The 27,337-nt window shown below is 57.8% G+C and overlaps 2 protein-coding genes and 1 non-coding gene across 10 annotated transcripts; 2 read left to right on the top strand and 1 right to left on the bottom strand.

Annotated features, from left to right (window-relative positions):
* The first annotated feature begins 1,192 nt into the window (after positions 1 to 1,192).
* Positions 1,193 to 18,955, top strand: ERCC2 (ERCC excision repair 2, TFIIH core complex helicase subunit). Its single transcript, XM_036833660.1, has 23 exons — positions 1,193 to 1,231; positions 1,559 to 1,658; positions 2,654 to 2,731; positions 2,815 to 2,877; positions 3,039 to 3,152; positions 7,227 to 7,343; positions 7,432 to 7,548; positions 7,903 to 8,026; positions 8,123 to 8,219; positions 8,305 to 8,438; positions 8,523 to 8,691; positions 11,039 to 11,157; positions 13,324 to 13,393; positions 13,484 to 13,553; positions 13,645 to 13,746; positions 14,933 to 14,996; positions 15,518 to 15,639; positions 17,061 to 17,153; positions 17,253 to 17,325; positions 17,548 to 17,618; positions 17,724 to 17,867; positions 17,996 to 18,139; positions 18,572 to 18,955. Exons 1-23 carry the CDS (start codon positions 1,227 to 1,229, stop codon positions 18,662 to 18,664), a joined length of 2,283 nt encoding a protein of 760 aa, XP_036689555.1. The 5' UTR covers positions 1,193 to 1,226; the 3' UTR covers positions 18,665 to 18,955.
* On the top strand, positions 4,804 to 4,942 carry LOC118886025. Its single transcript, XR_005017653.1, has one exon. It is a non-coding gene; the product is annotated as a small nucleolar RNA SNORA46 (small nucleolar RNA).
* On the bottom strand, positions 18,793 to 27,328 carry KLC3 (kinesin light chain 3). Of its 8 annotated transcripts, none has more exons than XM_036833669.1 (13): positions 27,211 to 27,328; positions 23,787 to 24,052; positions 23,069 to 23,299; positions 22,674 to 22,740; positions 22,046 to 22,265; positions 21,548 to 21,635; positions 21,373 to 21,474; positions 20,658 to 20,831; positions 19,921 to 20,011; positions 19,806 to 19,846; positions 19,608 to 19,714; positions 19,352 to 19,415; positions 18,793 to 19,046 (listed from the first exon to the last, which is right to left on the bottom strand). In XM_036833669.1, the coding sequence occupies exons 2-13, from the start codon at positions 24,042 to 24,044 to the stop codon at positions 18,975 to 18,977; spliced, it is 1,515 nt and encodes a 504-aa protein (XP_036689564.1). In that variant the 5' UTR covers positions 24,045 to 24,052; positions 27,211 to 27,328; the 3' UTR covers positions 18,793 to 18,974. The 8 variants fall into 8 exon arrangements, with proteins under 8 accessions (XP_036689564.1, XP_036689562.1, XP_036689563.1 ...); XM_036833667.1 differs by having other exon boundaries at positions 22,674 to 22,743; XM_036833668.1 differs by lacking the exon at positions 27,211 to 27,328 and adding an exon at positions 26,891 to 26,906 and having other exon boundaries at positions 18,797 to 19,046; positions 22,674 to 22,743.
* Between the last annotated feature and the right edge of the window lie 9 nt (positions 27,329 to 27,337).

Genomic DNA, 27,337 nt, shown 5'->3' on the forward strand with positions numbered 1-27,337 from the left:
AATTCGTGGATACGGAGGGCAGACTGTAAGGAACTTGAGCATATATTCACTGAGCCCCTGCTCTGTGCATGTCCTGTACTGGGTGGCAAAAGGCACACACAGTGGTGACCAAGACAGTCTCAGCCCTACCCTCCTGAGGCTCACAGTCCGGTGGGGGAGACAGAAACGTCCCCAGGGAGTGACGACCCAGAGTGGGCAGGGCTGGGATGAAGGTGGGACGGGGAACAGCACCTGGCCTAGCTGTAAAGCCTTGGGCAAGTTTTTCTCTGAGACTCAGTTTCCTTGCCTCTAAAGTGGCGATGATGACCCTTACATCAACAAATGACATTTATCACAGTCATACAAATGAAAATATACTTCCAAAGTTAGGCAAAGGCTCTGAGAATAGGTCCTAGGGAGCTAGTAGAACTCATGATCGTGGTGGCGGTAGGGGCGGGTGTTGAGCCAGTTAGTGAGGTTGACATGACCTTGAGCCTTACGAGATACCACAGAGATGCTCCTTGCAGTACCATGTACGAGGAGAACAAACTGGGAAGAGCAAACACACGTGACATCAGATAGTTGGGAATAAATCATGGTGATGTCTTCCACTTCAGAGAAGTTTGTGCTCCTCAAGCCACATTCCAGCCCCATCTTGCTGCTTAGTTCCCTGCTTTCCACTTTCCTTTTTGCCTGCAGTGTCGTCTGCCCCACATTACCCTGCCTCATCCCTACTCCTCACCTTAGTTCTCAGAGATGACTCCTTCGGGAAGCCCTCTCTGATCCCCCAGGCTGGGTCAGGAACCTTGTCTGGGTTCCCCCATTCCAGCGCTGGTTACTTTGTTAAAGTGTGGGGAAAGGAGGGAGGACATCTTAAAACCAAGAATATAATAGAATGAAACTGAGTATGTATTCGCTACTCAGGTGATCTGGACAGATGCCGGTAGACCGAAACCCAGTGAATAGGATCGATTCTCTCGGTCCTCTTCCTTCCATGTTTTGTTCTTGGTACTCGGCGATCCTCAGCGATGCCTCCGGCACCGCCTCCCCCGGTGCCCGCCCCCCGCATTGCCGTGCGCACGCGCATTATCGCGATTGACCTCTCCCCAGTGGAGTGACGGGCGGGATCAGCCAATGGAGTCGTGACGAAGGTGGAGCAGCACCTCGAGGACGCCCTGCGGATCCTGCCTCTACTGAATATTCATGAGGGAGGCGGGCCGACGCCGCTTCAAGCCGCGACCTGCGCCATGAAGTGAGAGGGGGGCCCTGGGTTCGCGGCTCGCGAGCGGGCGTGGGGGTCTGGGAGACGCAGGGGCCAGTGGGCAGGCCTCGGGTCCCGGTGGGGCGAGGGGAGGCTGAAGGGGAGGGGTAGGGATAGCCGCGGGGACCCACGGGGCGGTAACGGGGATGGTCAGAGACGAGATGCCGAAGGGACCCGGAGACTTCTGGAGAACTGGGGGATATCCGGGGGGTGGGGGGCAGCGGGCCGGTAACCCCTCTCGGTTCGACGGCAGGGGAGTGTGGAGGCTGGGGAGGGGCTGAGGGGACGGGGGACTGACCCGGCAGCTCCCGCCGCCAGGCTCAACGTGGACGGGCTGCTGGTCTACTTCCCATACGACTACATCTACCCGGAGCAGTTCTCCTACATGCTGGAGCTCAAACGCACGCTGGATGCCAAGGTGGGTGGGCCGGCCCCCCTGCTGCCCATCTGACAGCGGGGGCTGCCGCACGTGCGTCTAAGACTGAGATTGCAGGACGTCTGGAGTTTAGAAATCTGAGGTCCTTGGGAAGCCAGCGCTGCCAAATTTCCTGTTATCTCAAATAATAATAGTTAATAATAGCAGCAGCTGACACTTGTCAAAGGCTAAGCTGCTCAGTGGTTGGCTTAGGAATATAGAGACTTTGGAATCGACTACCCACAGCTGTGTGTCCTCGGGTAAATCACTTAATCTCCCAGTTCCACAGTTTTCACCTTTGTAAAATGGGCATAGTAGTAGTACCTACCTCAGCTTAATATGAGGGCAGTAGGGGTTAATTCACTAAGTAAGGCAGAGGTTCTCAACTGGGGACCATTTTGACCCCCAGAGGACATTCGGCAATGTCTGGAGACATTCCTCATTGTCAGTACTAGTGGAGTGGTGGTGCTACTGGCATCTAGTACGTAGAGGCCACAGATGTTGCTAAATATCATACAGTGCACAGGACAGCCCCCTCACAAATATTATCCGGCCGCAAAATGTCAAGAGAGTCGAGGTTGAGAAACCCTGATGTAAGACACTTCGTAATAGTTCCAGGCACAGAGTAAGTGCTGTGGAGGTGCTTGCCAAATTAAAACAAAAAAGGCTCACTACATATCAGACACTGTACTAAATATTTAACCCCCAGTTTCTCACTAATCCTCATAGTCATGCTATGAAGAAGAGCTTTTTAGGCCCCTTTTTAGAGATGAGGATCCTGAGGCCCCAGAGAGGTTGAGAGGTCTTGCCTAAGACCACTCAACAAAAGTGGCAGAAGTGGGGTTCAAATCCACTGCCCCTAGGGCCCAGACTCTTAACTGCTGTGTTGTCCTGCTATTCCAAGATGGTGGCATTTCGGGGCGGGGGTGGTTTCCCAGAGTTTGTGTCCCTGAAGTTCTGAGAGCCTGTGTCTTGTCCCTCCTGCCCGGATCACGCAGGGTCATGGAGTCCTGGAGATGCCCTCAGGCACTGGGAAGACAGTGTCCCTGTTGGCCCTGATCATGGCGTACCAGCGGGTAAGTGACCCCCTGGGCCCGTGGAGGGGGGAAGAGGGAGGAGGCTGGACAGGGGCCGAGGCTGAACCCATTGTCGTCGGCAGGCGTATCCACTGGAGGTGACTAAACTCATCTACTGCTCGAGGACTGTGCCTGAGATTGAGAAGGTGAGCCTGGGACCAGTCCCAGTGCCCCTCACCGTCCCCTAACCCAGCGGTCCCCCTGGCGGTTGCCGTCATAGCTTTGGGGGCCTGTGGGAAGCTGGGGAAGGGGCTGGGGCTTTCAGTGAGGCCAAGTCCCCCCCCCACCCCCTTATCAACTGGAACAGGTGATTGAAGAGCTTCGAAAGTTACTCAACTTCTATGAGAAACAGGAGGGCGAGAAGCTGTCGTTTTTGGGGCTGGCTCTGAGCTCCCGAAAGAACCTGTGCATTCATCCCGAGGTGAGTGCCCATTCCTCCCCTTGCCCTAAGCCTCAGGGTGGAGGAAACTCTTCCATCCAACCAGGAGTCCTAGATCCCCACCCAGACCAGACATCTCAGGGAGATGTGCAGGTGCCATGCACAGAATTCTCTTCTCACTCATCCAATGCCGACTCATCGTTCATGGCCCAGGCACACCTCCTCTGGGGAGCCTTCCCACTTTCCCCAGCCTGAGAGAAGTTAAAAAGGCAGCTCCTGGAGGCTGGCAGGCCTGGTTTCCTGATTCTGAAATGTACTAGCTATATACTCTTGCATAGGTGGTTTCTGCTCTCTGGGCCTCAGTCCTCCTTTCTGTAAAATGGGGATAATTAATCACCTGCTTCATACAGTTGTTGATAAGATTGGGCAAGGGGGTGGGGTTGGGCGAAATGGGTGAAGGGGTCAAAAAGTACAGACTTCTAGTTATAAGATAAATAAGTTACATAACGTACAGTTGACCCTTCGTATCTGTGGATGCAGAACCTGCAGATAGGGAGGGCCAACTGTGCTACGCCACTTTATATAAGGGACTTGAGCATCTGTTAATTTTGGTATCCACGGGGCGGACCTGGAACCAATTCCCCCTTGGATATTGAGGGACAGCTGTACAGCATGGTGACTGTAAGTCATATACTGTATTGTATATTTGAAAGTTTCTAAAAGAGTAGATCTTAAAAGTTCTCATCATAAGAAAAAAAATTGTAACTATGTATGGTGATGGATGTTAACTAGACTTATGGTGGTAGTCGTTTCCCTACATATACAAGTATCGAATCATGTTGTTTACCTGAAACTGATCTATAATGTCATATATCAATTATATTTCAATAATAAAAAAAAGATTGGGCAAGATAATGCATGTATAGCCCTTCACATGTATGAAGAGCTAAAAGAATGTTAGGAATTATGGGGAATTCCCTGGCGGTCCAGTGGTTAGGATTCTGCGCTTCCACCGAAGGGGACACGGGTTCGATCCCTGGTCAGGGAACTAAGATCCCACAAGCCACACGGCACAGCCAAAAAAAAAAAAAATTAGAAATTATAGTGCTATTAATAAATATTAATATATGATACATAGAAAAATAGTTGTTATCATTAAGTTACAAAACCATTGGGGTCACTGAGCTCCAGGCACGGTTTTAAGTGCTTTAGTATGGTAATTCTTTAGTGTGGTATAATATATTCCAAGAATGTATTCTTTATTTTTATATATATATATATGTGTGTGTGTATGTGTGTGTATGGGTATATATATATATATATATATATATTTATTTATTTATTTATTTATTTATTTTTTGGTTACATAATTTATTTGACTGTGCCAGGTCTTGGTTGTGGCATGTGGGTTCCTTACTTGTGGCTCACCAGCTCTTTAGTTGTGGCATGTGGGCTCCCCAGTTGTGGCTCGTGGGCTCCTTAGTTGTGGCATGTGAACTCTCAGCTGCGGCATGCATGTGGGATCCAGTTCCCTGACCCGGGATCGAATCCGGGCCCCCTGCATTGGGAGTGTGGAGTCTTAACCACGGCGCCGCCAGGGAAGTCCTGGAATATACATTATGTAATGCTATTTGTAAGAATGTATGAGAAATAATACAGACGGTGGATGATGGCTGAAGAGCAGTGGCACCCCAGCACTGTGTTTAAACCTGTGGATGGGAATCTTTCCCATTCTTGGTGATGCTGTAGTGCAAAAATATCCCTGCCTCTTTCTTTTTGGACAGCCGACTTTGTGCCATCCTGCTGTTACTACGTGGAATTAAGGAATGTAACTCTATTCAGCCTTTGTTACCTGATAGCAAGGAGGATTGGGGTATATGAAAGCTTCCACAGACTCTGGAGCAAAATTTCAAGATGCTTTCTTTTAAACAGAAGTTTAAATTATGATTTTAAGTTTAGAGGCATAAATGAAGAGGAACCATGTAGTAAATGGATGTATGCGTGTGCCCAGAACACGCTCAGGTGGTGGTTCTGTCCCCCTTAGGAAAGTGAGAAGTTGAGAATTAATTAACTGGATTAGATTTTCTGGAAATGTGATACGTGTATAAGTAGTATTCTGCTGTATGTCAGGATGGTATCTTAGTTGTCTCCAGAGATATATAGTGACCTCGATAATGCTAAAGATTGTGACAGATAATTCCATCTTGGTTTTGTCGCTCCACATACCTGCTGCCTTGGAAGGATTTAAAAGCATAGCTGTAGTTTTCATTTGGATTGAATTTAGTTCTTCAAAATAGATTTGCCATTGGGTCTCTGCTTCAATCCTAGATAAAGTTTTCATAGTTTTAAAATACTTTTCTGTGGGAGCATATATGACACTTAACATTGTATACCTTGTACAATGTATTTTTTCTTAATAAATTTATTTATTATTTATTTTTGGCTGAGTTGGGTCTTTGTTGCTGGACGCAGGCTTTCTCTAGTTGCGGCGAGTGGGAGCTACTCTTTGTTGCAGTGCACGGGCTTCTCATTGCAGTGGCTTCCCTTGTTGTGGAGCACGGACTCTCGGCGCGCGGGCTTCAGTAGTTGTGGCTCATGGGCTCTAGAGCGCAGGCTCAGTAGTTGTGGCTCACGGGCTTAGTTGCTCTGTGGCATGTGGGATCTTCCCGGACCAGGGCTCGAACCTGTGTCCCCTGCATTGACAGGCGGATTCTTAACCACTGCGCCACCAGGGAAGCCCAATGTATTTGTTTTTTTATGTGATTTGTTTTTGGTATTTATTGTTTATTTATTTGTTTGTTTATTTTTGGCTGCGCCGGGTCTTAGTTGCAGCACGTGGGATCTTCGTTGCGGCATGTGGGATCTTTAGTCGCGGCATGTGGGATCTTTGTTGCGGCATGTGGGATCTTTAGTCGCAGCATGCCAACTTCTTAGTTGAGGCATGCGAACTCTTAGTTGTAGCATGAGGACTTACTAGTTGTGGCGTGCGGAATCTTAGTTGTGGCGTGTGGGCTTCTTAGTTGAGGTATGTGGACTCTTAGGGCTTGCCGGCTCCTTAGTTGTGGCATGCAAACTCTTAGTGTGGCATGCAGGATCTTGTTCCCGGACCCGGATTAGAACCCCGGGCTCCCTGCATCGGGAGCACGGAGTCTTACCCACTGGACCACCAGGGAAGTCCCATATGATGTATTTGTATTACCTAATTAAAAAAAAATAAAATGTAAAGGCATTTAAGAAAGAGAAAGAAGTAGTATAAGCCTTGGCAACTAGGGACTTCCCTGGTGGTCCAGTGGTTGAGACTTCGCCTTCCAATGCAGGGGTACGGGTTCGATCCCTGGTCGGGGGGCTAAGATCCCACATGCCTGGCAGACAAAAAACCAAAAAACATAAAAGAGAAGCAATATTGTAACAAATTCAGTAAAGACTTTAAAAAAAAAAAAAAAAAAAGCCTTGGCAACTGATGGAAAGGGAGAGGGAGGGGTCAGCAGCCTCAGAGCCTTCCCTTTGGTGAGGGAAAGGTTTTGTTCTGAGGAGAAGGAGCCCTGGACTGTGACGGTGCCACCAGTGGAGCCTCAGAGGGTTCAGAGCAGGGCAAACGTAAGGCAGGTTCTCAAACTGCGATCACAGCCTCCTCTGATTCTTGGACCTTGCCAAAGTTCTGGCTGTTTTAGCATTTTAAAAGATACAGCAGGACTCCCCTCCCAATGCAGGTCGATCCCTAGTTGGAGAATTAAGATCCCACATGCCGTGCGGCACGGCCACAAAAAAAAGATAAAGCAGTTATCCTTCATCTACATGCTAAAGAATCTTCAAGCCTTAATATTTTGAAAAATTGAGATGTAATTGGCATTATATAGGGGTTAACATTTTAAAAAGAATAAGAGCCTAACAACTGTACCACTCTTGCATCCCTGCAGTAAGTTCTCAGGTGTCTTAACTGTATAATAACAAAGCAGATTGAGGTTCGAGTTTTCCACAAATGCCCGAGTCTCACCCCGGTTGGAACAGGATGGCCTCCTATCCCGCCTAGCCGTTAGGTGTTGTTGAGCCCCGGATTCGAGGAGTGGTTGGGCCGCTCAGCCTGTCTCGGTGCTAAGATGCTCCCTGGCCCCTCAGGTGACGCCCCTGCGCTTTGGGAAGGACGTCGACGGAAAATGCCACAGCCTCACGGCCTCCTACATAAGGGCACAGTACCAGCGGGACCCCAGCCTGCCCCACTGCCGCTTCTACGAGGTGCCTGCGGGGCAGCGGTGAGAGAGGGAGGGCGGGACTGCTAGCAACGGCCAACCTCCCTGACCCCTAGGTACCCTCTCACCCATAGGAATTTGATGTCCATGGGCGCCAGGTGCCCCTCCCCGCTGGCATCTACAACCTGGACGACCTGAAGGCCGTGGGGCAGCGCCAGGGCTGGTGCCCATACTTCCTTGCCCGATACTCAGTGAGGAGGCCAGCAGGAGTCGGGCAGAGGGGCGTGTGTGAGGGTTACAGGCTGCCTGCCCATCTGTCTGTCTGCCTGCCCGCCTAGATCTCCCTACTGGTCTGTGCCTGTATCTGTTTGTCAGTCTCTATCCGTTTGCTTATATGTATTTGTGCCTTGCCTGTGTCTGTCTTGCCTCGCCTCTGCCTGCCCGTCTGTGTCTGTCTGTCCATCTGCCTGTGTCTCTTGCCTCACCTCGCCTCTGTGGGCCTGCGGGGCAGTGATGTGGCATCGTGCTGTGGACGGCGGTGGCAGGCCCCCAGGGCTGGGTGCTGGCAGATGGCCCCGGGTGACCCTGCCCGCCTTGGCCCCCAGATCCTGCACGCCAACGTGGTGGTCTACAGCTACCACTACCTCCTGGACCCCAAGATTGCCGACCTGGTGTCCAAGGAGCTGGCCCGCAAGGCTGTCGTCGTCTTCGACGAGGCCCACAACATTGGTGAGGAGGGGGCCAGGGCAGGGAGGCGATGCCAGCCCCTCAGGCGGCCGCTCCGTCCACCTGCCTGAGCCCAGCCCGCTGCCCACTCTCCTCCAGACAATGTCTGCATCGACTCCATGAGTGTCAACCTCACCCGCCGGACCCTGGATCGGTGCCAGGGCAACCTGGAGACCCTGCAGAAGACGGTGCTCAGGTGGGGATGCTGCGGCCGGTAGGCCCTGGCACCTGACCTGCCCTGCAAGTGTCCCCAGATCTGCCCACACCTGGTCTCCCCGCAGGATCAAGGAGACGGATGAGCAGCGTCTCCGGGACGAGTACCGGCGCCTGGTGGAGGGGCTGCGGGAGGCCAGCGCCGCCCGGGAGACCGACGCCCACCTGGCCAACCCCGTGCTGCCCGACGAGGTGCTGCAGGGTGAGCCGCCGCCCGCCCCCGCGCCCCCCGCACCCCTGCCGCTTGGACCCCCGGGGGCGCCTGGCTGAGCCCCTCTTCCCGCAGAGGCGGTGCCAGGCTCCATCCGCACGGCCGAGCACTTCCTGGGCTTCCTGCGGCGGCTGCTGGAGTACGTCAAGTGGCGGCTGCGCGTGCAGCACGTGGTGCAGGAGAGCCCACCCGCCTTCCTGAGCGGCCTGGCCCAGCGCGTGTGCATCCAGCGCAAGCCCCTCAGGTGCGGCCCCCGAGGCTGGGTGGGTGGGTCCCTGCGAGGGGCAGAGGGGGGGTGAGGCCAGCCCTGGGCACTCGCTGAGCCTTGTCCTCCCAGCCTGTGGCCTGGGGTCACCGTGTCACCAGTATCAGGAGTAAGGGAAGAGTGTGGGGGGGTGCGTGTGTACACTCGTGGGTCAGAGCGGGCAGGTCCGTGAGCTGGTCCTGGGACCCTGGTGGGACAGGGGCCCGGCAGGCGACACATGGCTCGATCAGAGAATTTACCTGAGGAGAGTTGGATGGAGGGGCTGTGTACAGGGGGGCGGGCAGGGTGGAGGAGCTGACGGGTGGGGAGGCCCCTGGGCCCTTGCTAGAGGTCAGAGGTATTCCCGCCCCAGGCCATAGGGGAAGGGGAGGGAGCGGCCCTGGAGAGGGGCTCCTGATGAGGCTCAGCAGAGTGGGAGCTGGGAGAAAATGGGACCCTCCGCCCAGACCCCTGTCTCCTCCCTTCAGTGCCTCTCATTGTCCCCCCCGCAACCCCGGCCCCCAGCCTGTGGGCCGGAGCAGCCCCTCAGTGCGATCTGGGGGGCAGGGTCAGTCTCCCCATAACAGGGCAGGCAGTGAATGGACCTGGGAGTGGGGATGGAGTTTCCTGTGCTTTTCCTTTGCTGTTTTGCATAAGTCATTGGTTTTCTCTGAACCTCAGTTTCTTCCTTTTTGGAGGAGTGGGGGCTACTCTTCGTTGTGGTGCACGGGCTTCTCATTGCAGTGGCTTCTCTTGTTGCGGAGCACGGGCTCTAGGCCCACGGGCTTCAGTAGTTGTGGCACGCGGGCTCAGTAGTTGTGGCTTGTGGGCTCTAGAGCGCAGGCTCAGTAGTTGTGGCGCACGGACTTAGTTGCTCTGCAGCATATGGGATCTTCCTGGCCCAGGGCTTGAACCCGTGTCCCCTGCATTGGCAGGCGGATTCTTAAGCACTGCACCACCAGGGAGGTCCCTCCGGGGGTGGTTAAATGACAGAGCAGTGACGCCAGGAACCTACCCGGTCTAGAGCACTGATGATGAGCTAAGTGCTTTACGGTCCACATCCCATGGAATCTCAGTACAGTGTCCTCCTTCCCTCGCGGTCCAGTGCAGTGGTTAAGACTCTGCCCTTCCACTGCAGGGGGCACAGGTTTGATCCCTGGTTGGGGAACTAAGATCCCACATGCCACGCGGCCAAGAAAAAAAAAAACTGTCAATACAGTGTCCTTGCCTTGTGCTGCAGATGAGGACGCTGTGTCCCGCGGAGGAGAAGCCATTGCCCAGGGCCACACAGCACTGCATATGGCAATTGTGACTCGAAGCCCGGCCTGTAGGGCTCCAAAGCTCCTGGCTGCTCTGCCTCTGAGGGGGTGGGGAGCCCTCGGTGTGGCTTCAACTTTCTCCCCCAGCCGAGAGGCTTGTGAGGACAGAGGGGATCTTAGTTAGCCACGTGGTACGCGTTCTGAGTGCCTGCGCTGTGCTGGGGACACAGTGATGACTGAGACAGCCCTGGCCCTGCCCTCCTGGGGCTCACAGTTCAGTTGGGGAGACAGACCCATCCCAGATAGGGCCAACCCAGGGCTGGTACGGGGGAGTCCTGGGGGCTGAGGGAACACAGAGGGGGGGCACCTGATCGAGCCTGGGGGTAGAGAAGACAGGCTTGAAGGAAGGAGGCTCAGGAGGCCGGTTTTCAGTGTGACCACCTGCCTGGCTCCAAAGCCAGGTTCTGCTGCTCCGCCGCCCGTCCCGTCCCGGAGGGGTGGGAGCCTCCAGGTTCTGCTGCTCCGCCGCCCGTCCCCGAGGGGTGGGAGCCTCCAGGTTCTGCTGCTCCGCCGCCCGTCCCCGAGGGGTGGGAGCCTCCAGGTTCTGCTGCTCCGCCGCCCGTCCCTGAGGGGTGGGAGCCTCCAGCTGGGTGGCCTTGCGTGTACGGCTCTGTGAGGGGGTGTCAGGTTGTCCTCTGTGAGCGTGTGGGACTCCGACGCTGTGAGTGTCACTGAGGGTGGCGAGTGTGACTGAGACGTTGCGAGAGGTTCTGGGCGTGAGGGTATGACGGTGTGGTCGTGCGGGATTCGCGTTGTGACCGTGGGATGCTGGGTCGCCCCTTTTGACCGAGAACCTGCGTGTGAGAGTGTGACCTCACGTGACATGACCGCGCGACTCTGTGGGCTGTGGCCCCGTGGGACATGCAGTTGTACAAGGTGGGGACACAGAGGTGACTGACACAGACCCAGGCCCTGCCCTCACGGAACTGCCAGGCGGCTGGGGAGACGGCGCGTGACCACGTCCTCTGAGGGCGAGGAGGGGACTCGGGCCCGCTGCCTTCCCTCAGCCCATCCTGCCACCCCGCCAGGTTCTGCGCCGAGCGCCTGCGCTCCCTCCTGCACACCTTGGAGATCGCGGACCTCGCTGACTTCTCCCCTCTCACCCTCCTGGCGAACTTCGCCACGCTCGTCAGCACCTACGCCAAGGGTGAGCTCACCTCTCCCTGCCTCTGCCGGCCCCCGGCAGCCGGAATCGGGATCTGGCAGAGCCTAGAGGGTTGCCCCTGGGACTTGGACAGGCGGGACCTCGTAGGGTTGGGCTCGGGAGTTTGGGCTTTAGTTTGAGGGCAGCGGGGAGCCACGAAGAGCTCTCGAGTGAGCGAGCCTCGCGCTCAGATTTGCGTGTTCGAAGGTTCCCTCTGGCTGCAGAGTGGAGAAGTATGGGGTTGGGCAGCGGCATGAGATGAGGCCGGAGAAGTTCTGTGGGGTCTGCTCACACTGGGGGGTGGGGTAAGGGGTTGGTCATGCTGCTCCCAGTGGCACTGGGGAGCCATGGCAGGTTCTGGGCAAGGGAGAGGCAGGGTCAGATTTGTGCTTTAGAATGATTCTTCTGGCAGGGGCTGGGCCAGTGCGGGAGGAGAGAAAAGGAGGGGCTGGAGAGAGATGTGGAGCTAAAGAGGCCGGGACTTGGTGCCTGGCCGTGCGGGGCCTGGGGGAGAGGAGTCGAGGAGGATGGTCAGATTTCCAGCCTGCCGGGGAGAGGGGAGCATTCCCTCCGCTTCCTCAGCTTTAAGCTGGCCAAGGGCTCAGTCTGATCCCCGGGGATTACTCCTCTATCCAGGAAACTAGGTCAGGCCTGCCTGATGTCCTGCGGCCTGGTGTGGCCTTGGCAGGAGGATAGAGAGTCCGTCTCCCCCACCCCAGGGCTGATCAGAAGCAAGTCTCACTGGAAGCTTCCTTCTGCGTCCATCCCTCCGTCCACCCCGTCTTGCCTCTCGGTCTTTCTCCTCTGTTCCCCACTTCGCCGTCTCCCAGCACCTGACGTTCTTTACTTGGAACGTCCTTCCCCACCTTCCTCAGCCCCCAGCTGTCTCCCCCTCATCCTTCAGTTCTCGGCTCGGGAGAAATGCCGCCGCCTCCTCCAGGAAGCCACTTCTGGCTCCCAGGCTGGCCCCTCCTCTAGGCTCCCCTGTCCCAGACTTGCCCACTCAGAGTGGTCGCTCTGTGGGGACAGGTCCGTGTCCCCATCACTGGACTGTGAGTCCTGAGAGGGCAGGACCAGGGCTGTCTCAGTCACTGCTGCATTCCCAGCACAGGGCTAGGCACAGAGGACTTGATTTTTTCAAAAATTTTTACTAAGTGAAAATGAATACGTGGATTCATTCATTCATTTATTGGTTCAACAAATGGGCCAGGCCCAGCACTGGGGAAGTGGCAGGAACCAAGAAAGACCTCATTCCTGACCTCTCAGAACTTATGTTCTAGCTGGGAAGACAGGGAGCCTAGATGCAGACACAGGTAAGGAAGATGATTCCAGAAAGTGATAGTTTTCATGAGAAACAAACATGTCACCATGTTGGAGAACATCTACATGGCCGGCGTGGCTTTTCTGAGGAGCTGACATTTGAGCTGAGTTCCGAATGACCAAATGGAGCCAGCTGCCTTGGGAAGCTTTCCAGGCAGTGGGACAAGTGCAAAGGCCCCGGGGTGGAATGAACCTGGTGGTTTTGAAAGTGAGGCAGGAGGCCCGTGAGCAAGGAGGAAAGGGGGTCATCGTGGCAGGATCCCACAGACAATTCTGGACCCTGGGAGGAGTGTGGGGGGCTTCTGAGCAGGGGAGAGTTGTGAACTGACTCAGGATTTCACAGAGTCCCTCTGGCTGCTGTGAAGGGAGCAGGGGTGGGGGCGGGGAGCCCAGTGAGGAGGCGACTGCAGTGGTCCAGGTGGGAGGTGATGGCGGCTGGACTGGGCCGGGGCTGGGGGAAGTGGGCAGCTAGACTTTGGAGGCAGAGCTGACCAGCCTCCTGATGGCTTAGACAGGTGGTAGGAGAAGGTTCGAGACTTTGGCTTGAGTTGGTGGGTGGGCCCCTGCAGCCCCGGGAGAGTGAGGGGTGAGCCTTCGGTACTCTTGGCTCAGGGTCCTCTGAACGTTTGCACAGGTGTCGGCCCTGGGGAGAGGTGGGCAGGTTGGGGTATATTTTGGACTCAGATGCCTGGGTTTTAGGTTTGGGCTGCTGGTGGCTGGTCCCATTCACTGAGGAAGGCGAGGGGAGGAGGACTGGGGTGGAGGGAGAAAGTGGGGGGCAGGGGTAGGGGGTGGCCTAGTGGGCATGGTCATGACTGGCGCCCAGGGAATCTCACCGGCCCCCTGTAGGTTTCACCATCATCATTGAGCCTTTTGACGACAGGACCCCAACCATCGCCAACCCCATCCTGCACTTCAGGTGAGACCTGACCCCAGAGGGGGTGTGAATGGACCACAGGGGCCTGGGCCCCCCAGCCTGGCACTCACCACCCTTGTCCACTCCTCACAGCTGCATGGACGCCTCGCTGGCCATCAAACCCGTGTTCGAGCGCTTCCAGTCCGTCATCATCACATCTGGGGTGAGGGCCCTTCTGGCCCCCAGCCCTCCACTGGGGGACTCCTGATTCCTGCCCAGTCCTGCTAAGATCCCTCCTGCTGTCCCTGGTACAGACGCTGTCCCCGCTGGACATCTACCCCAAGATCCTGGACTTCCACCCCGTCACCATGGCAACCTTCACCATGACATTGGCTCGGGTCTGCCTCTGCCCCATGGTGCGTGGGAGAGGGTGAGGTGATGGGGGAGGGGAGATGGGCATGAGGGCTGCCTTTCCTCCCTCCGCTCCCCGCCACTTCTCAGGCAGCTGAGGGATTCTGGGTTCAGACAGACCTGGGCTTGAGTTCGACGCCCCAAGCCTTAGTTTTCTCATGTGTGAAATGGGAACACCCCCTCCGTGATCTCCCAGGGTGGTTGAGGGGACTGAGTGAGATAGCGGGTGTGAAAGGCTTTTGTGGCCCAGGGCCTGGTACTTGGTTAGCTTGGCTTTGCCCGGTTCATCGTCTGGCTGTGACCTTGCTAAGTGACCCTTCCACTCTGCCTTGGTCCCCTTCTTTGTAAAATGAACATCGTAACACGGGCCCTCAGTTCCATATCTGAAGTTCCTGGGCCAGATGTGGGTTTTTTTGTTTGTTTTTTGTTTTGCCGCGCCACGCGGCTTGTGGGCTCTTAGTTCCCTGATCGCGGATTGAACCCGGGCTCTCGGCAGTGAAAGCATGGAGTCCTAACTACTGGACCACCAGGGAATTCCCCAGATGTGTTTTAGAATTGAGAATTTTCCAGACTGGAAACACCGCCAGTGGGGTCTGGGCAAGTCCCTCCAGTGAGAGTCATATTTCAGCAAACGTTTCGAAGAGTCAGACTAAGGGAGATATGTCAGGACTCGGAATAGGCTCGGGGCAGGTTTTGCTGCTGTAGGAGTTCGTGCCAAACTTAAACATCTGGAGTTTCCAGAGCGTTTTTGCTTTTGGAATTGCCCTTCAGGGGTTGTGGACTGGTGCTGACCATGGGCCATGTACCGCCTCGTGCTTCTATGAGGTTGCTGGCGGCGTTGCACAGTGGCTGTCGAGCTGGGGGTGAGAGGCAACTTCCTGAACCGACTGGCGGGAGGCCGGTGCGGGCTAAGAGGGTACTTGCTGCTGAGACACATGGGTAGACTTCGGTTCAGTTCCCTCTCTGCCGTTTATTTGCCGTTTATTTGCCGTGTGACCTTGGGCGGGCGACACGCCTTCTGTGAGCCTTAGGTTACTCATCTGCGCCATGCAGATAACAGCATAGCTGAGGGTTCATTCGATGACACTGTGTCTATAAAAAGCTTAGAACAGCGCTAGCAGGCCACCTGCACTCACACGTTGGAGTGGTTGCTGCTGTTTCCCTTATCATGACCTCTCTTGCTCTCTCCAGATCATTGGCCGTGGCAACGACCAGGTGGCCATCAGCTCCAAATTTGAGACCCGGGAAGATATTGGTATGGTACCCACAGGGGATGGTTTATATGGGTCCCAGGAGGGGAGGTGGAGCAGTCAGCGTGGGCTGGGTCATGATGCAGTAACAAATACCCCCAAATCGAAGTGGCTTTAGGCAGAGGTACTTCTTGCCCACAGTACATGCCATCATGGGTTGGTGGGGGCCTGCCCCATGTCTCCTCATGCTGGGAACTTCCACCATTGGACACGTCACTGTGGTGGTGAGCTGTGACAGGAGGGATCATGGTGAATTGTGAACTGGCTCGTAAAGGTTCTCACCTGGAAGTGACACGTGGCCCTTTCTGTATTCGGCTATGGCAAGTCACATGGCCACGCCTAGCTTCAGGGCTTTGGGAGTGCCATCCTCCCAAGGAAAAGCGGAATGTTTGAACAGTCCTACAGAGGCCTCAGTGGGGTTTTTAGGAACCCAAGTTCAAGACAAGCCATTAGACAGGAATGCTCTGATAGGGAGTGGGGAGGAGGAACCAAGCCGGGAGAGAGTCCAACCTCTGACCCCTCACAGCGGTGATCCGGAACTACGGAAACCTCCTGCTGGAGATGTCAGCTGTGGTGCCCGATGGCATCGTGGCCTTCTTTACCAGCTACCAGTACATGGAGAGCACCGTGGCCTCCTGGTACGAGCAGGTACGCCCAGCCACTCACTCCACAGAAGGCCCCTGTCTCAGCTCTTGGCTCTGTTCCCCTGTGTGTTGGCTTCGTTCCTCTTGTGTTTTAAATGGTGACATGTATCATAGGTGATAGGACAACGTATAAAACACAGATGGACAGTTTAAAGAATAAATAGCGTTCACTCCTCTCCCAACATCCAGGTTAAGAACTAAGACGTGAGCAGCCTCGCTGGGCCCCTTCCTCAGAGGCGTGGCCCTCAGGAGAGGTGACAACACCCCACCTTATGGGTTTTTGGGGTTACTTCATGACTGTCTCTCCAGCACACATGGCTTGGTTTGGAGACACTGGGTAGCAGGTGTGACTCTAGCTGGGTGCTGTGCCGCTAGAGGAAGGTTCTGGAGAATTAAGGCTGGATACAGGCTCGGGGCAAAGAACCTGCAGGAGCCCCTTCTGGGGAGCATGTGGGTGAGGTCATGGGGCAATGGGGCTCACCACAGCTGGGCACTGGCAACCCAACAGGATGTGGATGGGGGAAGGGCACCCTGTCCTTTCTGATTCTGAATGCACCACGGGCCCAGCTCTCGGGTAAGTTAGGGCAAGCGCTTTGGGCTGAGACGAGTGAACTTGTCTAATGCGAGCACCAGGCAATGTGTGGGAACCTCATTCACGCACAGCCAAGACCTTGGTCTTGTCCTCAGGCTCTTTTCACACAGTGGGAAAGGTGGCTGTCAGCACCTGAGCACCACATCCTGTGTGCCTTTCGTGTCTTATTTAAGAAAACTTTGCCTACCCCAGGGTCACGAAGATGGTCTCCTGTGTGTCCGTCTAGACGCTTTGTAGTTTTAGCTTTCATATCCAAGGGCTGTGATGTACCTCAGATTTATCTTTGTGTATGATGTAAGGCAGGGGTCAAGATTCATTTTTTTCCCATATGGAAATCTAGTTGCTCCAGCCCCACTTACTGAAAAGAGCTCCCTGCACTGAGTGGCACAAGTGACCATCTGTGCAGGGGGTGGGGGGTGTGTGTGTGTGTGTTTCTGGACCCTCTGTTTTGTCTCACTGGTCCATCTGTGTATCTGTCCTTGATTAGTACCACACATCTATTTCAGTGTCAAATATGAAATCTCAAGGCAGCCTCTGATTGGCTCTGCCTGGCCTCTCCACCTATCACCTGCATCCCGATGGGCCATCTTGAGCCACATGCCTGTTCCATTTGTCCAAAGGATGAGGATTGGTTCCCTCCCCGGGTCACAGGGTTTTCCAAAGGAGTGACAGTACCACCACCCTCCCCAAGTCTCCAGTGGGCAAGCTGAGGCCTGGGGAGAGAGGTGGTCTGTTGCATGGGAATCTGGCAGAGTTGAGTTTAACCAGGACTCCCCTGTCCTTTAATCCTTCTGCCAACCCACAGCCTGACCTCCCTGCTGTCTTTCCCTAAGGGCATCCTCGAGAACATCCAGAGGAACAAGCTGCTCTTTATTGAGACCCAAGATGGGGCTGAGACCAGTGTGGCCCTGGAGAAGTACCAGGAGGTGGGTATTACCGGGGGAAGAGGAAAGTCCAGGGTGGAGAGGGGCCAGAGGAGGCAGCTCCGAGGTGACGCATCTCGTGTCCTGGCCTCCCCTCCCCAGGCCTGCGAGAACGGCCGTGGGGCCATCCTGCTCTCGGTGGCCCGAGGCAAAGTGTCTGAGGGAATTGACTTTGGTGAGTGGACCAGGCTCTCCCCTCCCCAAGCGCCTGCGTGGATGTCTGGCCATTTCTGCTCCCCCAGGGGACCGGCGGCCCACAGCCTGGGCACGCACGGGGCCTCCCCTTCCTTCCATCCCTGGGTGCTCTGCAGGGCCCTTGGGGCGCAGCCACTCAAACAGCATGAGCTCCCGGGCCACGCGAGGTCAGCCCTCTCACTCCCCCTCCTCTGCCCCGCAGTTCACCACTATGGCCGGGCCGTCATCATGTTCGGGGTGCCCTATGTCTACACCCAGAGCCGCATTCTCAAGGTGAGCAGCGCCTGGGGGCGGTAGGACGTGAAGGCCTCTGTCGGGCCCTCTCCTTAGGACTTGTGTGAGGAAGGGACGTTGCCCCCCCCCTCTCCGCACCCGCAGGCGCGACTGGAATATCTTCGGGACCAGTTCCAGATTCGAGAGAACGACTTTCTGACCTTCGATGCCATGCGCCACGCGGCCCAGTGTGTGGGTCGGGCCATCAGGGGCAAGACTGACTACGGCCTCATGGTCTTCGCCGACAAGGTGCGGGTTCTGGGGCCCCCGCCAACCAGGCTGTTCCCCCAGTCGTCTCCCAGAGGGGGTGGGCCAGGCCGAGGGTGCCCGGGCTCCCCCTGCCAGGGTCCTGACATCCTCCCTCTCGCCACTCACAGCGGTTTGCCCGGGCCGACAAGCGGGGGAAACTGCCCCGCTGGATCCAGGAGCACCTCACCGACGCCAACCTCAACCTGACCGTTGACGAGGGGGTCCAGGTCGCCAAGTACTTCCTGAGGCAGATGGCACAGCCATTCCACCGGGTGAGCCCGCCGCGCCTAAGCTCCTCTTCCAGGAAGGGCCCTTGGCTTTCTCCCCGAGCCCCAAGCCCAGCCTGCTCCCTGCCCCCGACAGAGAGGGGTTTGTGTGCACCCGCGTGCCAGGCCTGGGAGCTGGAACTGCGGGGAGAGTTGAGGGCTACAGACGGAGCGTGTGTCTCCAGTGGGAGCCCCGAGCAGGCTGTGGGCCTCTGGAAAGCCAGTCCTTCTCTAGCTTGGACACAGCTCTCTGGCTGCCGCCTCCCTCCCTCGGCCCATCTTCTGGTTCCAGGGACGGGATGCCCTGGGTTATACGGGTGTTTTGAAATTCAAGCATCCTGTCCTGTACCCCCCGGGCGGGCCACCTGTCCCTACTGAGTCGTGGACCCCTGTGTTAGGAAGCGCAGCAGCTGACACCCCCCCCCTGCCCCTCACCAGGAGGATCAGCTGGGCCTGTCCCTGCTCAGCCTGGAGCAGCTGGAGTCGGAGGAGACGCTGCGGAGGATAGAGCAGATCGCTCAGCAGCTGTAGCGGGGTGGGGGCGGGGCCGTAAAAGGAGTTGGCCCTGACTCCTGAGCCTTACCTGGCCCTGGGTCCCAGCAGCTTGGAGGGCGCCTCCGGGGGAGGCGCTTAAAGGTCCCTGCAGGACACCTCAGGCAGACGTTCTGGCTGCCAAGTCTACAGCCTTTAATCACAGGAGGAGAGGACAGCGGGGAAGCCCAAGACACTGGGTGCCCCCGAGGGGTGGGAGCGAGTCAGGGAGATGAAAGGACTCCCGTCCCCTCCTCCCATCCCACTCCCGCTCCTCCTGAGAAGCCGCAGCCACGTGGTTCTGTCGCCTTCAGCGGGGGCCCAGGTCCTGGGTGCTGGCGCTGAGGGTCCGAGAGGCCTCGCTCAGGTGCCGGCTGGGGAACTGGGGACAGGCACGGAGTGGGTGAGGGGCAGGACACAGCTCTGCTGCAGCTGCCCCTAGGGCTCCTCCCCAGCAGCCTGGCTGCCAGCTTGTCTGTCCTGATGGCCGTGTTGCTCGTCCTCCTGTCCCCACGTCCACCCTGACTCCATCCATCCGTTCCCCCGCCTCTACCCAAGTAAAAGCCATCCGTGCTCCCTGTCCTGGTGTCCACTCCACCGCCAGCCTGACCACTCCCACCCTTCCCTTGCCTCTGGGCCTGTCAGTGTGTCCCCTCACTCCACCCTTGACCCGGCTGTCCCCCTCACCTGGTTCCCAGCAGCCCTGGTACCATCCATGTTCAGCATGTTGAGTGACACGGCTCTCTTCATCCTACAGAGGAAAGTCGGGGGGTGGGGCACAAGTGAGCCCAGGAGTGTCTGGCTCCCACCCTGGGAGGGACCTCTCCAGCGCCAGGTTTGATTGTATGTGTGGCAGGGGAGGTGGGAGCCATGGAAGGTTCTTGAGCAGGGCAGGGAGAGGGGCGGGCTACAGATTCGGCCACCAACCTGACCCAACACTCACTCAGCTGCCCCCACCGCCCCCTCGCCTCGGAGCCGGGAGACCAGCTTCTCGCTTCCCCGCCGGATGGACTCTCGGAGCTTGGAGAATGAGCTGCTCCGACGAAGGGTCTGGGGAGGGCGCCAGGGACACGGGTCAGTCCCCCCCATTCCATCCAGCCCCCACCTCCACCCTGGGAGCTGAGGCAAAGCCTGTCCTCACCTGCTGTTCTGCGTCACCAGCTGTGCCTGTGTTGGGGGTTCCTGGGGAACAGATGGGGCCATTGTGGTGGGGATGCTGAGCCCCCTTGGGGAGAGGGGAGGGGCTGGGGGCTCACCGAGAGGGGCGGGCAGGGCCTCCCTGCTGAGGATTTCTTTGTACAGTTCCTCCGCCTGCTGGTACTTGTTCTGTTTCAGGTAGGCTGAGGCCTGCAGGGAGGGCATAGCCTGGGTGACCTTGCCTCAAATCTGGGAGCTTCCCAGGCCCCAGCACTGCACCCAGGCACATCCTTCCAGCCCCCGCAGGAAGAAGCCCAGGTTTACCCCACACTCCAGGCCTCGGCCGACAGCAGGGTGGGCTTGGAGCCCAACCCCACCACTTCCCATAGCGTAGGTGACTGACTTCCTGACTCAGAGCAGGAACCTGTTCCCCACTCTACCTTGAGCCAGTGACACACCTCTCTGCCTCAGTTTCCTCATCTGCAAAATGGGGCAACGGGAGCACCTACCTCATAGGGCCCTTGAAGAAACGGACAGTACAGGCAAAGTCCTAAGAAGGGGGTTTAGCTCAATAAATGCTCTCATCTGCTCCCGGCCCGTCTCTCTGGCTTCCTCTTTGACTGGAGCTGTTCTCGGGCTGCCACCAACTTGCCTGTTTCCTGATGCTTCCGTGTCCTCTGTGCTGAGCAACCTCACCTGTCAGGGCCCAGCTTGGAAGACGCATCTCATGGGACAGCTCGAGGGCTGGGCAGAGGTGGGGCCCCTGGCCTCCGTGGTATCCCACCCTTGAGCCGATGGGTGCTCCCCAGTGCTGCGGCCCCAGGACCAGGACACCCGTGCCCCAAGGCGCCCTCACCAGGTTGTTCTTGGTCTTGGCCACGTTGGGGTCGTGAGGCCCACCGAGGGCCGTGTAAATGCTCAGGGCCCGGGCGTAGTGCCGCTCCACCTCCTCGAACTTGCCCTGGTTCTGGCACAGCAGGGCCAGGTTGTTGAGCTGCTTGGCCACGTCCGGGTGGCTAGCCCCCAGGACCTAGGAGTCAAGTCATGGGATCACAAGTCACTGGGGTCAGCCGGGGTGGGCGGGCCACATGATGCCAACAGCCGTAATGAGGGTCATGGGTTGGTTATAGGATTGAAGTGGATGGAGAATTACAGGAGGTTGGGGGTGGAGGGCAGGAACTGCACGGTCAAACTGGGGAGTAGCTGGGTCAGAGGTCATAGTGGTGCAAAACCTTGTGATTATGGGTCAAGCAGGTAGATCAAGGATGGGGTTGTACTGGTCACGTGGGGCTGGAAGGTCAGGACCGGGTGGGGGCATGAGCTGACCTATGAGAGTCAGAAGTCAAGACCAAACAGAAGTCATTGGTATGTCAAGGGTGGTGGGTCATGGGATTGGGTGCTCTAGGTTCAAATTGGAGGCACACGATGTCAAATGGGAGGGGCACAGAAGGTCAGAGGCCGCAGGAGCAAATCAGGGTTATGCAAGGGCCACAGAATTGAGCGCTGAATTCAGGATCAAAGGGTGAGAGCCACTCAGGACGGGCTCCGTGGGAGCCGGGTGGGGGCGGGACCTTCTCACGGATCTCCAGGGCGCGCTGGCACAGGGGCTCCGCCTCCTGGTAACGCCCACGCTTCCCGTAGAGGACGGCCAGGTTGTTGAGGGTGGCGGCCACCTGCAGGGCGGGAGAGGCGGGTCAGGGGTGGGAAGGCACAGCCTGCAGCCCTCCCTCCTGGGCCCCCGCTCACCGCGGGGTGCTCCCGGCCCAGCGTCTGCTCCCGGATCTGCAGGGCGTCATAGAGAAGGTCTGTGGCCTCTTTGTACTTGTTCTGGTCCCTGTGGGGCGGCCCAAGGGTGTAGGGCGTTTGGCCAGGCTGGGGTAGCAGGGGCCATTGGCTGGGCTGAATCCCGCAGGCCCAGGGACTTGACGACCAAGCATGGGTGGCACCCTCTGGGGGTCCCTTCTGGGGGGTCCCCACTCCTCCCAAGTCTAGCACAGGGTCCCCACACTCCCAGATGGCTGCCAAGCCTCTGCCACCCCAGGTCTCTTCCCCGCTCCGCTGTGGTCTCTCTTGCCCATGCTAACTCCTCTTTGCCTGGGTCTCAGTGAGTGGCCTCCCCAGATCTCTGTCCCTTCCCTCCACCACCACCCCTGGTGCCCTGTGCTGGCAGAGCCGGACACCAGGGTCCCCACCTCTTCTGCCCAACGACAGGTCCCCGCCCTTCCCGCCCCCTCCAGCCCTCACCGGTACACCAGCGCCAGGATGTTGAGCATGGTGGCCACGTCAGGGTGGCAGTGGCCTGAGCTCCGCTCCAGATCCTCTAAGGCCTGGCGGCACAGGGGTGCCGCCACCTCGTAGCGGCCCTGCCCCGCGTACTGGAGCACGAGGTTGTGCAGGGTCCGAAGGCGGGCCGGGATCTCGTAGCCACCCTGCTGAGCAGAGATGGCCCCCGCTGCCTCGGGACCTGGGGGTGCCGGGCGCCCAGTCACTGCAGGCCGCCTACTTCTGCGGCCCCGCACGAGGGGACACATGCACCCCAAAGCTGCAGCTGCCTCGCTGGCCCCTGGGACCACGGGCCCCTGCTCTGACGTCTGAGATTGGAATCACAGGCATCTTACTGGCCCGTGGGATGTGTCCTCGCCTGCGGGACAGAAACATGGGAGCCACCTGGCTCCTGGGGCCGTGGCAGGCCTGCTTTTGCAGCTTCCAGCGTCACCTGCCCGCTGTGACCCCCACAGCCCCCTGCTTCATCCTCCTGACACCCCGCCCTGACCTTCCCCATCCTCCCTCAGAGGCCTTGGGGGTCCAGCAAATCAGAGATCCCCCCCCAGCCTGGGCCATTCATCCTCCTGGCTGAGCTCCCCACACCCACCTTTCCTCTCCTCCTCCTCACTGGGGAACAGGGAGGCCAGGCTGTCCTGCCGATGGGGGGACTCGGGCTGCTGCAGAGAGGACAGGAAAGTGGGTGTCATGAGGCTTGGGAGTCTGAGTCAGAGACTGGGGTCCTGGATCCCAGGGTTTGAGGGAGGTGGTGGTCAGGGGTCTCCTGAGGGCTTGGGGAGGATCCTCGGGCTTTGTGGAGCAGCTGGGGGGCTTCTGTGGAAGTTCTAGTGGGTCTGGGATTTGTGGGGCTCTGCAGAGGGTCGGGGGGTTCTTCGGAGGGTCTGGGGCACTGGGGGGCACCACGGAGGGATGGGGGCTGTGGGGTAGCTAAGGAGTGCGGGGTCCCCAGCACATCACGGCCCCCGCCTCACGGTCCCGCAGCACCTGGCTCTCCGCAGGCGGGTCATACTGCCGCAGCTGCCCCAGGAACTCCAGGTGGCTCTTCTCCTCCTCCAGCTGGGCCACAGCCTCCTCGCTGGCCCGCAGCCGCTGCTGCGTCTCCCCCAGCTCTTCCCGCAGCCACGCGTTCTCCTGGGCCAGCCGCCGGGCCTGCGCTCGCAGCCGCTGCTTCTCAGCCTCGAGCGCGCCCACGTGTGCCGACAGGGCCAGCAGCACCTGCCGGGGAGGCGGGGGTGGCGAGTCAGAGGCCTGGTCCCTCCCGCCCCCGACCCAGCCCAGGGCCTCGGATCAAGCCGGAGCACCCCATTCTCTCCAGGGTACCCCGGATTATACAGAGACCCCTCCATTGTGGCTCCAGGGATGCTCAGAGGCTCTCGGGGACATACCCCAATCCTGCCCCGGGACCCCTCTGATTTCACCCAGGCACACAAATTACCCTCAGGATACTTCACATTCCACCCGTGCAACCCCAAAGTCTCCCCGGGACCCACAGTTCCACGGAAGGACCCCACCTGGTTCAGGGGTCCCTGTCGCACATAAGGACCCCCATCCCCAACGCAGCCCAGGGATCCCATCTCAGGACTGGGGCCTCCCCCTCCCGGGCCTGGCTCCCCTAGTCCTCCCTCTACCCAGGCTGCCCCCTCATCCCTGGGCAACCCCCAGGCCTGAGCCACATCCCCCATAGTTGAGTTGCCCCTCGTACCTGGGCCTCACCCAGCCCCAGCTCGATGGCCTCCAGTGAGTGGCTCACCACCTCCTGCTTTTCTTCCAGCAGTTCCAGGCCAGCCACCGGGCCCTGTCCTGCCACGGCCTCCGCCAGGTGCCCGGCCAGGCCCCGGTGCTCTGCCCGCAGGGCCTCCAGCCCCTGTACCACTTGTCGCGTCTGTCGCACCAGCTCCTCAGGGCTCAGGTGCTCCGGGCCCAGCCCCATGTTTCCCGGGGCCGCCACCTTCACGGACATTGCTGCTCCTGGGGGTGACCGGGATCAGGGGATCACTGCCAGGGCCGGGCAAGTCAGCCCCTCTGCCTCCGCGCCATCTGCGCCACAGGTCCCCTCAGCCCTCTCCCTGTCCGCCCATCCCGGCCAGCCCTCTGCCTCCGTGCTCTCCTCACTCCGGCCAGCACCCTGTCCCACGCCCATCCTGGCCAGCGGGCAACTGGAAACCTAGTCTCCTTGCCTGTCCTCGGCCCAGGGCCCTGCCCTGAGGGCAACTCCAAAACCTCGTTACGTATGATTAACCAGAGGAGGGCGAACAGCCATCTCGAGGCCTCCCACCCACCTCAGCTCACCCGGCCAGCCCAGCCCACCCCAAGGAGCCTGGGTACCCTGGCCCAGCACTCCCGGCTGTGTGACCTTGGCACCAGAGGTGCCCTCTCCTGCTGGGCGTGTGGGGCAGGACGTGTGGAGGCGGCAGCCTCTCTGTGAGCTCATTCTTAGGGTGTTTTTGTTGGGAACCAGTCAGACCACTGGGGGCGGGTGGGGCAGGAGGAGAGGGCCAAGGGGCTGGGGTGCTGGAAGCAGAGGCCTCTAGACTGGGGAGGTCAGGAAGGGGGGCCCCAGGTGGTGGCTCCCGGAGCCCGAGGACCCGACAGACCCAGAGGAAACGGGCTCCACCCCACCACTGCAGACATGCTCAGCCAGCCCAAGGTGTGTTGGGACACACGTGTGGCAGGCGTGGCCCATGGATGTCACATTGGCCATGTGACAGCTGAGGGTCTGAGGCCCAGATGGTAATGGATGGGGGGGGTTCACATGTGGGACTTCATGGGGTTGTATATGGGTGACAAGGTCAATGACACATCTGGTGACAATGCCTCTGGGGCCCTCACATACATACATACATACACACACACACCTCTCAGAAATACAGCGTAATACACATTGTCCTCTCAGAAATGACACACACACACACTTTCTCTTAAAAATACAACTCAGCACACCCTCACACACATCCACATTTTCCTTTCAAAATATTCATACAACCTAATGCAACACACTAAGGCACGCACACAAATACGTTCTTCTCTCAGAAATAACACATACACACTCCCCTCTGAGAAATACAACTCAACACACAGGTATATTTTCCTTTCAGAAATAAAAGCCAGACATAGAAAACAAATTTATGGTTACCAAAGGGGAAAAGGGGTGGGGAGGGATAAATTAGGGGTTTGGGATTAACATATACGTATATAAAATCGATAACCAACAAGGACCTACTGTGTAGTTCAGGGAACTATACTCCATACACTGTAATAACTTATAATGGAAAAGATTGTGAAAAAAAAATATATATAATACTTACAACTGAATCACTTTGCTGTATACCTGAAACTAACACCAAGTATAGTTGTAAACCAACTATACTTCAATAAAAATTTAAAAACAAAATAAAAGCCAACACACAAAGAAACTGTCTCCTCCCTCAGCCCCCCTCACCTGCAAAAAAGATAACCAAATCCCGAATCACTTCCACTGGGACTGTCTCCTTGAACTTTTATGCCCATGACACATGCCCTCTCCTACACTCCCACAGTCCTGCCAGCACCTAGCGCTCCATCCTATGCCCAGCGCCTCCTCCATGCTCCCAGGATTCACGGTGGACCCGTCACCATCCTCCCCATTTCCTTCCTTCCTCCCCACCTGGCCAGCCAGGGATTCGCACACACAGACACACTATAGAGCTTCACACGCGGACGTGCGAATGACCCCTGAGGCCAGGCTCTTCCACCGTCACACGCGGGTGCCCATGACACAGACAGCTGTGGAGACACAGGTAGTTCCATGCGTTCCGCACACAGTCTCTCAGGCTTACTTCACTCAAGCCACTGTGTTCTCCGAAACAGCCCAGCGCTTTTAGCACCTGTGCACATGCTCCCAATCACATCCACTCAGACACTGAGTAAGGGCAGGTGTGTAATCCTGCGGATTTTATATACTGCAGCCTCTCCATCGCCATCAATCTCTCTCTCTATGTATATACGTATTCGTGCATATATCAATCTCTCTGTGTACGTAGTATATAAGTGTGTGTAGGTATATCACACCATACGTAGTCTCACACTCCACACGCAAGTCACACTCACAACCACACCCGTTCTTTGAGTCATCCCGACAACCATGACTATCATTCACGAAAGTTTGCGGACGCATACAACCTCCCACAACATCACGCACAATCTCAGACAGCTGAGCCGAATGTTCCAGACGCAACCTCTGCACAGTAACAGAGCGACACGCACAGCCACACATCACTCGGGCTGTTTCCTTGACACACACTGGCTCCCACACTCATGCCGGCCTCCAAACAGCAAACTCCCCTTCACTAGCTGAGCCCCGTGCGCACAACCGCGCAGCTGACAACGATAATCACAGTGACACCCCACGTATCCATCCTGAACCCACAGTGCCCACCTCCTTGTCACCCCCCCCAGTCTTACAGGCAGAGAGACAACCACGGTCACACAATTTCTTGGTGACACACCTAACCCTATAAACAGTTCAACTCCCTGCCAAACACACACACACACACACACACAGCATTACAGACACACAATCAGAGGTCGCCCACATTTTCACATCACTGAAACAGTTTCACATCATTCAAGCAGTCCCTCTGTGCCCTCGCAGGCTTACACGGACAGGCCATCTCCTGTATCCACCTGTACCCACAGCCTGACACCATCACACACACCTGAGCTTCGTACACCATCTCTCATGCACATGCACACACCATCTCCACACACACATACACTCGCAGGCGGGAGGCCCCCATCATGGCCAGCCCCCCAAACCACACAACTTACCCCTGGCCGGCCGGCCCAGCCCCGCTCACCGCGGTTTCACCGCCCGCCGCCAGGCCGTCACAAGGGCCCCCTCCCGCCCCCAGGCCCCGCCCCGTCCTCGCTTCTGTTTACCTGAGCCCGGGGGAGGGGGCGCGGCCCCAGCTGGGCCTCCAGACCCCGGGGAGCCCCAGGGGGGGACAGGGGGCGTCCAGGGGCCCCAAAACCCGTCCCCGTCTCCGGGCCAGAGGGCCCAGGGGTGCGCCAGGCCCAGCCCACACCCTCCGCCCTCGCCTCCATCCTCGCAGCTCCTGGGACTCCCACCCCGCATTCCCGGCGCCCACCTGAACGCAGACAGCTCCCGGTCCTGCTTCGCCGCGCTGCGCCCGCCCGCCGCGCACGCCCCGCCGCTTCCAGCTGCGCAGCGAGTCTCGGGCCGCGGGCGGGTCCTCCGGGGGGCGGGGTGGCCGG

This window comes from Balaenoptera musculus, chromosome 19 (assembly GCF_009873245.2).
Source record: "Balaenoptera musculus isolate JJ_BM4_2016_0621 chromosome 19, mBalMus1.pri.v3, whole genome shotgun sequence".
NCBI classification, from domain to species: Eukaryota; Metazoa; Chordata; class Mammalia; order Artiodactyla; family Balaenopteridae; genus Balaenoptera; species Balaenoptera musculus.

Excerpts from the sequence above, each read along its gene's own strand:
- ERCC2 (XM_036833660.1), top strand. Across the intron at positions 11,158-13,323 it reads CGTCAGCACCTACGCCAAGG|GTTTCACCATCATCATTGAG; the intron begins GTGAGCTCACCT and ends GGCCCCCTGTAG. Across the intron at positions 13,747-14,932 it reads GGGTCTGCCTCTGCCCCATG|ATCATTGGCCGTGGCAACGA; the intron begins GTGCGTGGGAGA and ends TGCTCTCTCCAG.
- KLC3 (XM_036833661.1), bottom strand. The coding sequence starts at position 24,044 with ATGTCCGTGAAGGTGGCGGCCCCGGGAAACATGGGGCTGGGCCCGGAG. Across the intron at positions 22,266-22,673 it reads TGAGGAGGAGGAGAGGAAAG|GTCCCGAGGCAGCGGGGGCC; the intron begins GTGGGTGTGGGG and ends CGGCACCCCCAG. Across the intron at positions 21,636-22,045 it reads ATCCTGGCGCTGGTGTACCG|GGACCAGAACAAGTACAAAG; the intron begins GTGAGGGCTGGA and ends GCCGCCCCACAG.